Source organism: Rattus norvegicus, chromosome 2, assembly GCF_036323735.1.
Source record: "Rattus norvegicus strain BN/NHsdMcwi chromosome 2, GRCr8, whole genome shotgun sequence".
Classification (NCBI taxonomy): domain Eukaryota; kingdom Metazoa; phylum Chordata; class Mammalia; order Rodentia; family Muridae; genus Rattus; species Rattus norvegicus.
This window is the reverse complement of record NC_086020.1, coordinates 245,794,448-245,806,732: the sequence shown is the minus strand read 5'-3', so window position 1 is coordinate 245,806,732 and position 12,285 is coordinate 245,794,448. Positions and strand designations below refer to the sequence as shown.

The following is a 12,285-nucleotide window of genomic DNA, read 5'->3' as shown; positions in this document are numbered from 1 at the left end:
GACAACCAATTATCACTTGATTTCACTAATATGAGCTCTGACAAGAATGACACATGCATAAAGCAGAACGTGCCAGGAGTGGGCGGGGCAGGTGGGAAGACATAGATCAAGAGATAGATATTAAATAATACGGGAGATGACAGCAACAGCTGGCCCAGGAAGGACTCATCATTCCTAATTCCCCTCAGGCACGGGGTTTATCTGAATGAGAAGGCTTCAAGGCCTGAGGCAGGAAGGAGAACATGGAGGAGAAACAGTACAGTGGGAGGCGGGGGGAGCTAGAGGTGATGGACCCTTAAAGGGAAGGAGGAGAGGCTTCCCTTCAACGCCTCAAAAGGAGATTTATCATGAGTGAGAGAGAGGAGAGAGAGAGAGAGAGAGAGAGAGAGAGAGAGAGAGAGAGAGAGAGAGAGAGAGTAGAAGGGAAAAGAGAGGGAGAGGGGGAGAGAGTACCATTATGCAAGGGGAGGTGAGGGAGAATGCCATCCAGGGTTGAGGGCAGAGGAACCTCCTTGGACAGCAGCCTTCATCTCTGGACCAAATCCCTGAGCCATTCCCGGGGGCCAGTCTTGTATCGATTTCTAGAAGAAGAAGAGTCTGCCTTTTATAGACTTTTAGGAGTAGAGGGAAGGGGTAGGGGATTTAGTTCAGCATAGCATACCTGACAGGAGCTTGGAGGAGCCAGGAACACGTGTGTGCTGTGAAATCACAGCACAGACTTGGTCCAGCACGGGGCATGCACTGCACACACTTGGAATTTTCTCTAAGAGCACATCATAAACGCTTTCACCCCTCACAAAAGGTAATTATGTCAGGAGATGGATGTTAATCAGATTAATTATGATAATAATTATGCAGATCTGTTAATAGCAAAATGCCTGAAGGGCTGGGGATACAGCGAGGTTGGAAGGATGCCTCTTGTTATGTGTGCAGTCCGGGGTTCACTCTCTAGCCTAAAAACCCTCTATGTTGTACATCTTAAATACCTACAATGTTACATTAATGAATCTAAAAATGAAACGAATAAAATCGGAAGTGACTAATCACACTTATTTGAATAGAAACAGCCCCTTGCTGTTTCTGTACAGACAGAACCGAAAAATCATCCTAGAACTATCTTTGTTTTTGAAAACGTTACATGGACGAGTGACCTTACTTAGGGACAGAAAATTTCCCCCTACAATGGTAAAAGTGTAAATCCCAGGATTAACCTGTATGCCCCGCCTGCCTAAGAACCAGGAAACTTCTTGGAATGTTGGGATTTGTAGTTCTTGGAAAGTAACAAAGGCTCATGGGAAAATATTGGTTTGTCTTTGTAAACCCCTGCTCCATATGCCTCTGGGCTATTCAGCTGGGTAAAACCAAGGAATGGTCCTGACCAAAGTCCATCTCTTGGTCAGTATTTAATATTTAATAAAGCTTGTTTTAAATTTGGCCCAAAATGGTGGAATTTTTTTTTCTGGTGAATCTCAGGATTAACAAAAGACTGATTTGTTCTAAGAGATATAAGGGATAATCCTTCAAACTCCCTCAGATTCCGAAACCTTAAGATAGATCACACACCTCCTCAGCTAGGTCTCCTGGCCAAAATAGCACAAATACCCCAAGACAGCTCCACCAAGAGACAACGCTAAGGGAGGCTCCTTGTTACTCTCTCCAGGCCGTCTGGTCCTTGGCTGTTTTCACTTCAGGCACACTGACTTAATGTGCTTGTGTTTTGCTCATAATCTGAGGAGTTGGAAATTTGGAGAAAAGCTTGGCTTCCATTTGGGGTTTCTCAGGCAGAAATTTCCAACAGAGGAAATTAACCATGGGTGCCCACCTCAGACTGTTGTCCCAAACCCCTCACCCCATCTCAGAAATGTTTTCATTACTTTTGAGTTTCTCACAGTAGGACCACAGACTTTTGGGCTTGCCTGCAGGAACGCCCCTAATAACCTTCCATCTTCTCAATAAATAAGAGTAATTACACCAGGAAACCATCAACCCCCCCCCCAAAAAAAAACAAACAAAAACCAGACTGTGGGCTCCAAGTTCAGGTACTTAAGTATGGGACTATTCATTCAACTGGAAAAACAAAATGAAAATTTGTTGGATGTTAAAATTGTGGTATTTTTACATGTATAAGCTAGCCCAAGGTTTATGGAGAAGAAGTTGCAAAACAAGAATTCCTATTCTTTTTTTTTTTTCTAGTTACTGCCATGATTAAACACTTCAATCACCTCCAGTGAAGGAGGAGAAGAGGGTGATTATCATAAACGTCATGTGACCACTCAAGCAGATTGGATCCCCTCTGCCCAGATGCTACTCTATCCACTCCAGTGCCTGTTCTTCCTTCTGTCAGCAGAACGCTCAGTGCCTTTCTCACGTGCGAGTATCACCCCTGCTGACCACACCCACACAAATCACAAAGCTCAGGGTCTTCCCTGCTAATTTTTTTTTTGTGTGTGTGAGAAATAGAAATGTCTCTCCCATGGTACGATGGTTTGAATGAGAAATGCTCCTCATAGGGTTGGACATTTAAATGCTCGGTCCCCAAAATGATAGTGCTGTTCGGGGAGGTTTAGCTGGTGTATCTTTGTTAGAAGTTGCCGGTGGGAAGAAACCTGTCCCCGTGGGAGGGCTTTGAGAGTTTAAAACCTCAGGCCCCTTCCAGTTTTCTCTCTGCTTAGGCTTGTCCTTCAGCCATGCCTCACTTCCGCTGTGGGCTCCCACCGCGCTCCCACCTCGCTTCCACTGTGGACTCCCCCTGCGCTCCCCACATCACTACCGCTGTGAAAGTAGCTGCTCAAGGGGAAACCGTTCATTCTTACGTGTTAAGGCCGTTCCTGACATTTCAAGTCACCCCGGCCAACTGTCTTCCGTTAATATTCTTCCAGCCCAGCGTTAAATATAGCAGGTTTTAAGTTTATGTTTTGAAATCAAACCAACCAAGCCAGCTATAGTTGAGGCATCAAGTAAGTATGTGGCTATTTAGTGAATTTCTTGAGTCATTTGATATTAGCATTTAGCATCAGGATTATTTTAATGTTGAACACTGACTTTGATTGAGGATAGTCTCCAACTTCTTATGGGAATGAAACTATTTACAAATCAAATCTGGAGATCTTGACCAAAAATGGTGGGATTCTTGTCTTGCTTCAGAATGAATTATGGTGGGTACTCTTCTGCTGAGCCTGCCAGGGACATAGGTAGCTTGGGAGCTCCCTGTAGTTGAAGAGACTCAGCCTACTGTGGAGTTAGGCCTTTCATGGAAAGGTTCTTCTCATAGCAGGCACCTATTGGGGAGTTCCTGTGTACATTCAAACCTTAATAACCACAATTATGGGTTGTAAGAGAGACAACACTATAAATCACAACAAAATTGATTGCAATTTAAAACAACTAAACTATTTATGCACTGTCTAGGACTCTCACCAGCACTGCTGATATGTGCAGACACTGCTGTACACCCCTCACAACTGGCCTTGAAAACCAGGAGTGTTTCTGTCCTCAGTGAGTGAACCAGTTAAATAGTTGTCTCTGGCCCACAGAACGGTGTAAGAAGAATCTAGACCTGCCTGGCTTCAAATCTTCCCCCCGTTATGCAACACATTTCAACTCTATGACAGTAAGTAAAAATAGCCAAATAGGATAGGAAAATGTGTCCTGAACTCAGGCAGCCTAAAGTCCCACTTGTATATGAAAAGACTTCATAGTATTCAGTCTACAGGCTGTGCTCAGTCTGCACTAATGCCTAGAAGTTCCAAAGTTAAATTGAGAGCAAGAGGGATGCTGTGCAAACTTTATAAAGCATATTGTTTGCTTTTGTGTTAATTCCCGTTAAACTTTTCTTTCCCCTATTTTCCTGTTTTGAATTTTGAATTCTCCGATCCTGAGTGTTGCTATCTTCAGGGCACTTCTCTTATTAGAAGATGAAAATGAGGACCAAAATGTTTCATATGTTCCGTGGCACGGTACAAGCCACATGTTAACCACATGTCCACAATTATTGTTGCTGATACCTGATTTCAAGGGCTCTTACCCTAATGGCAGCCAATCGAATTTTCTTAAGTCAATACCCAGAGGGCAGGATTTATACCTCTTGGTGGAACGGTCTAGTCTATTGACTCCAACTGTAAAATGTTTTAAAGGAAAAATACATGATGTTTTTGTTGTTGTTTTCTTCCTATGCTGTTTTCCTTAAGATAACTTTATGTTCTTGTCTTCTTTGTTTTTGCATTCTAGAAAAATCCTGAACCTAACAACAAAAAGAGCCTCTTCCATGGAGGGCAGAGAACAGGGTTCAATTAAACAATGAATTCCTTGGTGAAATTAATGATCACTGTCCCTTACCCCTGACTAGTTTATGAATAGACAAGGTTATAGATCGCCCAAACGAACCTGAATCCTAGTTATTACAGCCGACAACAGCAAAGATACAATCTGCTCTCTAAGAGAATTAAAAAGTAGAAATGCCTTCTTTCTTTGTTGCTGTCTTTACCTATTTAACCTGGGCTTGCATCTGGCTACTCTGTTCTGTGTTTATCTTATATTTCGCCTGCTACCAAATAGGTCCAGAGAAGATAACAGTCAAAAAAAAAAATCACTCCTGTTGAAAATGAGATACTGGCTTGCTTAATCCACTAACAAACAATAAATATTGTCTATACCTGGGGTTACTCACCCAAGAGTCCTAACAGGATGTAGCCCATAATAAACAGCACGAAGATCATACAGCACATAACGTCCGTAGAACTCCTGAAGACAAAAAAGGAATGAAGAATTAAAAGGCATCCCAACGTGACTTGTTTACTACACAAAAATGGAGGGAAGAGAGAGAGTAGCTATCAGCCTCTTGGAGCCAGGAATTCTGAAAGGCAGGGCAGGCAGGTGTATTGGGACAACCAAAGACTTGAGTGGGGGGAGTCAGTATACCACCACAAAAGCTCCCTCAGAGCTTTGAGGATTTATTCTCTCTTGGTTCTTCTGTGAAATACTTTTAGACATTATCATACTCCAGCACCAAGTAGAATTTTTTCTTTCCACACATGTGTGCACTGCGTGTGTGTACACTTGTGTCTGTATGTGTGTGGGAACGGTGTCATGTTGGGAAAATTCCTTAGTCTATTGCCATCTACTTCATTGAGGCAAGACCCTTATTCAAACATAGAGCTCTCTGAATGGGATAGCCATTTGCAAGCTTGCTCAGGGTCCTGTCTCCACACGGAGGCTGAAATTACCGGAGAGGTAATATACCTATCAGCTTTTATGTAGGTGCTGAGGAGTTCCCATTTTCTCAGCATCTCTTATATTCAATTGGCGAGTTCTCTTGACCTTCTGTCTTTGATTTGGCTTTCAAACAAGGGTCCTCTTTCTTATACTACAAGCAGTTCACCTGCACAGTGGTCTCCTCTGCCCTTGAGTGACTCTTTAAAGAATGTAATTTAAATAGTTTGGTCATATGATTTTCTTTCTCATGCTTTCTCAGCACATGGTTTAAAACACTTAGTGCCTTCTCCACGGGTTTCCCACATGTGTCCTATTGGTGTGATATTATGTAAAGAGGACTGACTACATTAACATTCTCCGAGGAGGGTTGGGGATTTAGCTCAGTGGTAGAGCGCTTGCGTAGGAAGCGCAAGGCCCTGGGTTTGGTCTCCAGCTCCGAAAAAAAGAACAAAAAAAAAATTCTCCAAGAAATGGGGTTATGGACATTCTAGCACTAATACAAGCTGCTGAAAATGTTTCCAAACCGATCTTTTCAGGATCGCACGAAATAGATATTAATGGGTTAGGTTTAGAAAGACTGTGGTTCAGAGACATTTACTCAGTCAGGATTGTAAGTCAATCAACGGATCGGTAAGAACTCTCAAAGTTTTCTCTTTTCATTATTTTGATTTTTATTTTATGTGCATTGTTGTTTTACCTGAGTGTATGTCTGTGTACCATTTGTGTGCCTGGTGCCCAAGAAGGCCAGAAGAGGGCGTTGGATCCCCTGGAACTGGAGTTATAAATGACTGTGAGCTGACTTGTGGGTGCTGAGACTAGAACCTCAGTCTTCTGGAAGTCAGCAGTCAGTGTTTTTAACCATTGAGCCATCTCTTCAGCCCTGATGTCCAAGGTTTTCAAAATAAAGTGTTTCCTATTTCCACTGTAACATTGTGTCCTGTCTTCAATGACTTAAAAGTTAGAGTTACATCATTAAAGAGAGCAACATTACTGGGTCTTCATTTGAAACTTAATTATGACTCTAGTATTAAATAAAAAATAAAGTCTAAGCCTGAAGCCTGTAATCCCAGACCTATGGAAGATGAAGCAGGAGAATTATAATCTTGAGGCAGTCTTGGCTATACTGGGGGATGCTGTTTGAAGTGGGGGGAAAAGCCAGCCAATTTGATAGGATTAATAGTTGTAGAAGAGAATTTTTAAGGTAAAATATTTTAATTGAGAGGCATCTGGATATATTCATATTTTAACATAGGTGAGGTGTGTTTTTCTTTGAGTGTATTTGTGTTTATGTGTGTGCTTATATATTTGTGTATTTCTGTCTCTCTGCATGTTTCCCTCTCTCTCTCTCTCTCTCTCTCTCTCTCTCTCTCTCTCTCTCTCTCTCTCTCTGTGTGTGTGTGTGTGTGTGTGTGTGCGCGCGCGCGCCTTCTGGGAAGAAACATAAGTCACAGCTTAGGTTCAATTGTATGAGGTAGGGACCCAGCAGCAGGTCACTCTGCCTTCCTGAGCTGAGGAGGTTTATCTTGTCCCAGCCTTCTCAGAGCAGGATGGCATGCAGAGCCCCGGAGCTCTGCAGGAAATGAGCTGGGTCGTTACAGCTGGGTTTTACATTTGGATAATTAAAAAAAATCCCAAGACAAATATTAAAATAAGTGGTTAATAAGAGTTTCTGTCTGAAAGCCATCCTGAATCATATTTGAGCCGGAGGGCAGTCCCAGGGTACCCTTTTCTCGGGGTGGCTCATTTTTTACTATGGAAGTCAATGTTAGGAACTAAAAAGTGGGTTGCACCCCGTGGGGTCCCGGAATGAATATTAATGGAGGAACGGCCCAACTCTCTTCGTTATTTTTCTTCAATCAAAGTCTCATTTTTCCAAAACAAGCCTGCTCACGTCCATTTACCAGAAGGCCCCCCAAAACATGATTCAGATTGAGGATCCCTGCCACAAGAGTATGTCCCAGTTAAATTATACAAGAACTTTGCCCCCTTGTAGCTAATTTCCAAACATTATAAGAACTGGATCCCAATTATATATGCACTTAGAAATGTCTCCTTCCCCGGGGTTGGGATTTAGCTTAGTGGTAGAGCGCTTGCCTAGGAAGCACAAGGCCCTGGGTTCGGTCCCCAGCTCCAAAAAAAAAAAAGAACAAAAAAAAGAAAAAGAAATGTCTCCTTCCCACATCTGAATCCTGGTGTACCCTTCGAGGACAAGATTATGGTTGCCAAGTATGTCCCCATAGTAGAGGGTATCTCCTATGACCAGCATTCTGGAGCCTGTCCTGTGTCTACCCATCTTATTCATCCTTAATTGTATTACCGGGCACCGTCGGTGGCCTGTGCTGGCTGCTACCAACTCAGGAATCCCCTGCCGTCCCCTCCACTGCCACTCGGACTCTGTCCTCACAGGTCACTCCATCACCCCACTGCAGGACCTTAGCAAACACATGTGCTAGAAGGTCTACAAGTGGATGCTTCCCTTGGTTTGTGGACTTGTCCCCATATCTGTTTGCTTCACTGCTTGACATTATGCAGTACAGCTGGGTCAGGGTTAGAAATACCAGATCCTCCAGGCAGTAATGGCAGCGCAGGCCTTTAATCCCTGCACTTTGAAGGCAGAGGCAGGCGGGTCTCCTGAGTTCCAGAGCAGCCAAGGCCACACAAAGAAACCCTGTCTTGAACCACTACCCCGAAAAGGAAGTGGCAGACCCAGGACTGAGGACTACTGTGCTCGAGCTGAGCATTTGAAGGTTGGTGTGTGTCAACGGTCATAACTGTCCTGCACCCCAGTCCTTGAGCAGGGGCTATGTTCAGGAGCCGTCTGCACCTCTTACATGAAATTAAGGTTTCCACGTAGGAGTCTGGTGTTCCCTGTCTCTACTCCACACCACCTCCCCACACAGGATCTGAGAAACTGGTACCTAAATACCAGGTTTCTTTGGACTGTTAACATCTTTTTTTTCCCCTAAGAACTAATATTTTGTTTCATTGAGTCTGTGTATTGTATTGTATTGTATTGTATTGTATTGATTTCATCCCTGAATTTGATTACTTATTACCATGTACTCCTTTTGGGTGTAATTTCTTCATTTTGTTCTAGAGTTTTAGATGTGTTGCTAAGTAATTAGTTTGAGAAGCTTCCAACTTTTTTTTTTATTAACTTGAGTATTTCTTATATACATTTCGAGTGTTATTCCCTTTCCCGGTTTCCAGGCAAACATCCCCCTCCCCCCTCCCCTTTCTTATCAGTGTCCCCTCCCCATCCTCCCCCCATTGCCGCCCTCCCCCCAACAATATAGTTCACTGGGGGTTCAGTGTTAGCAGGACCCAGGGCTTCCCCTTCCACTGGTGCTCCTACTAGGATATTCATTGCTACCTATGAGGTCAGAGTCCAGGGTCAGTCCATGTATAGTCTTTAGGTAGTGGCTTAGTCCCTGGAAGCTCTGGTTGCTTGGCATTGTTGTACATATGGGGTCTCGAGCCCCTTCAAGCTCTTTCAGTCCTTTCTCTGATTCCTTCAACGGGGGTCCTATTCTCAGTTCAGTGGTTTGCTGCTGGCATTCGCCTCTGTATTTGCTGTATTCTGGCTGTGTCTCTCAGGAGCGATCTACATCCGGCTCCTGTCCGTCTGCACTTCTTTGCTTCATCCATCTTGTCTAATTGGGTGGCTGTATATGTATGGGCCACATGTGGGGCAGACTCTGAATGGGTGCTCCTTCAGTCTCTGTTTTAATCTTTGCCTCTCTATTCCCTGCTAAGGGTATTCTTGTTCCCCTTTTAAAGAAGGAGTGAAGCATTCACATTTTGATCATCCGTCTTGAGTTTCATTTGTTCTAGGCATCTAGGGTAATTCAAGCATTTGGGCTAATAGCCACTTATCAATGAGTGCATACCATGTGTGTTTTTCTGTGATTGGGTTACCTCACTCAGGATGATATTTTCCAGTTCCAACCATTTGCCTACGAATTTCATAAAGGCATTGTTTTTTTATAGATGAGTAATATTCCATTGTGTAGATGTACCACATTTTCTGTATCCATTCCTCTGTTGAAGGGCATCTGGGTTCTTTCCAGCTTCTGGCTATTATAAATAAGGCTGCGATGAACATAGTGGAGTATGTGTCTTTTTTATATGTTGGGGCATCTTTTGGGTATATGCCCAAGAGAGGTACAGCTGTGGACTGTTAACATCTTAAATGTGAAGGGCACCATGCAGTTCCTAAAAGCCATTCTCATGGTTTTGCTCTGTGCCTCCTAGGACCATGTTAGGGGAGCAAGTACTGTACCCTCTTCTGTCTTCCAGGGGTCCCAGAGCCTCACCTAAATCATGTGTAGACATCTTCCATGTTCATGTAAGAGTCCAAAGTGATACTTCTGAACCCTGAGCAATCTACTCAAGATACTGAATGGAAACTCAGACCACCTTACGCTCTAATGATTGTGCCGTGGCCACCAGGTGTGCTGAGATTTTAGTGGGTCTTGACCCTCCCCTCGGCCTCTAGGCGAGTGCCAGCTCACATTTGGGGTCTCAAGCCTTGGATCCAGGCTCGTGACTTGTGGGACCTATCTGAGGAAGCCCAAACACCCTCATCCTGTAATACAGCCCTGTTTGTAGACGCTGACAAGGAAGGACTTCTTAGACTGTGGGCTGACCCAGGGTCCTGTGGGGCTAGCAGCCTGCATGATGTTTTCTAAACACCTTGATGTAAGGAATTGACTGAATAAAGTGTCACTGATGACGAAAAAAGTCCCCTTCCCTTATATCGCTAAACCATGGATATGTTATATGCCTTGTCACTTAGACTGAAATTTTACTTTAAGTTCCTATTTTCTGAGCATCATATATATATATATATATGTATATATATACATATACACACACACACACACACACATATATATATATATATATATATATATATATATATATCACATATATTCAATTGGCAAGTTCTCTAGACTCCTCTCTCTGTGGTCTGATTTAATCCACATTCCATTTTCTGGTCTTGTTGCCTGGAGTGTGTTAGGTTCTCTTACATTCTCCTCAAACTATTGCCATGACCTCTTCATTGGGCTCCTGCCAGCAGCCTCTGCCTCACCCAAGTCATCAGCAGTCAGAAACCACCGGGACATGATGACATCATTTCCTCTCAGATCATTTCCCTCACAACCAACTTTCAGAATGCCAGAGTTTCACGTTAACCTGTAAGTCCAATCCTTCTTCAAGCCCCATACTCCCTTTCCCGGGGCCATCTTCCCGAGTTCCTTCTCAGTGTGCTTCTGGTGGCCTAAACGTGTTCGTTCACTCGTGTGCATCCGGTTCAGTGTCTGTCCATCGCACCCAGAAGCTTTCTGCTCACAGCACACCAGGCTCCCCTCCTGCATAATCGCATGCCCTGTCTGGCCCATCACCGTCTGGTTCCACCTGTGGGGCTGGAGGTCCCACCAAGAATGATCCCTTATCTCTCAGACGTGCCCAGGTTGGAGTCTCTACCCCATTAAGTAAAACCTCCTTCTTTAAGCAGCCGGAAGTGTGACCTTTGAGGAAACATTCATTAGAAGAGGCACCTCTCAGATCTGTAGACTTCAGAAATGCCCTTTGTACATCTCCTACGCTCTCCTGACTTTAGCATAGACCGGGGTGACGGAGGGAGGAGTGCTGTTGGTCACCAGCAGAGCCAGTGTTCCCTTGTTTGTGTGTAGCCACGGAGCCATGAGTGATTTTTACTTTCTTCGTTTGTTTTGATAAAGGCTCCTAGTTGGCCCAGAATTTGCTGTGTCGACCAGACTAGCCTCAGATTCTTGGACCCCTGCCTCCTTCTACTGGTTTTCCCATTTTTTAAAAGTAGTTTTCAAAAACCCAGGTAGAGTCTGGTATGGAGGTACACGCCTGTGAGCCAGAGCTCTGGGGTCAGAAACAGGAGGAAGACAGGTCTGCGGCAAGCCTGGGCCATGTACAAATGCAGAAAAACCCTGCCTAGCAAACAAACAAAACCCCTCAAAAAACAAAACTCCCAAGTCATAAAAATCACATTCTGTGATGTTAAAAAAGTACAAAATTCAAATTTTAGTGTCCATAAGCGAGAGTTTTTTAAAGACAAATATTCATTCCCATGTGCATGGTCTGTGGCCAGTTTTGTTCTAGGATGGCTGAATTTGGTGGTTACGTGAGAAAAATCACTCAGCCTGAGAAATCAAAAACATTTACTTCTTGAGCCGTTATATAGAAAGCTCTCTGAACTCTGGTCCTAAACATGGATGCCCCTGAAACTGCATCTAGCTCCTGGCCTGCTCAGCCATGCACACACACCATGAACTAACACCTGGCCTGCTCAGCCATGCACACACACCATGAACTAACACCTGGCCTGCTCAGCCATGCACACACACCATGAACTAACACCTGGCCTGCTCAGCCATGCACACACACCATGAACTAACACCTGGCCTGCTCAGCCATGCACACACACCATGAACTAACACCTGGCCTGCTCAGCCATGCACACACACCATGAACTAACACCTGGCCTGCTCAGCCATGCACACACACCATGAACTAACACCTGGCCTGCTCAGCCATGCACACACACCATGAACTAACACCTGGCCTGCTCAGCCATGCACACACACCATGAACTAACACCTGGCCTGCTCAGCCATGCACACACACCATGAACTAACACCTGGCCTGCTCAGCCATGCACACACACCATGAACTAACACCTGGCCTGCTCAGCCATGCACACACACCATGAACTAACACCTGGCCTGCTCAGCCATGCACACACACCATGAACTAACACCTGGCCTGCTCAGCCATGCACACACACCATGAACTAACTGGTAGAGACAGGCTGAACAGGTACAGTGGTCACAGCTGCCTCTGCCGAAGGTTCAGACTCAGGCTTTACTTTCTCTCCTGACCCAGCCCAGAGAGTGAGCTGTCTGAACATTTAACCATGGCGGTCAAGTTTACACAAGATCACTGAGGCTCACTTTCCAGCCAGCAAGTTCCAAGCCAATGAGAGATCCTGTCTCAGAATTCAAGGTGGAAACCCAGGAGTAACATCTAATGTTG

The 12,285-nt window shown here is 44.4% G+C and overlaps 1 protein-coding gene across 9 annotated transcripts in view; it reads right to left on the bottom strand.

Annotated features, from left to right (window-relative positions):
- Positions 1-12,285, bottom strand: part of Slc44a5 (solute carrier family 44, member 5) — a 295,495-nt gene that overhangs the window by 59,637 nt on the left and 223,573 nt on the right. For 8 of the 9 annotated variants that reach the window (XM_039102810.2, XM_017591005.3, XM_017591006.3 and 5 more), the window contains one exon: positions 4,667-4,740. In XM_039102810.2, coding sequence (XP_038958738.1) covers positions 4,667-4,740 — 74 coding nt within the window. Of the gene's footprint in view, positions 1-4,666; positions 4,743-12,285 lie in introns of those variants that run through there. The other variant, NM_001134594.1, reaches the window with a different exon arrangement.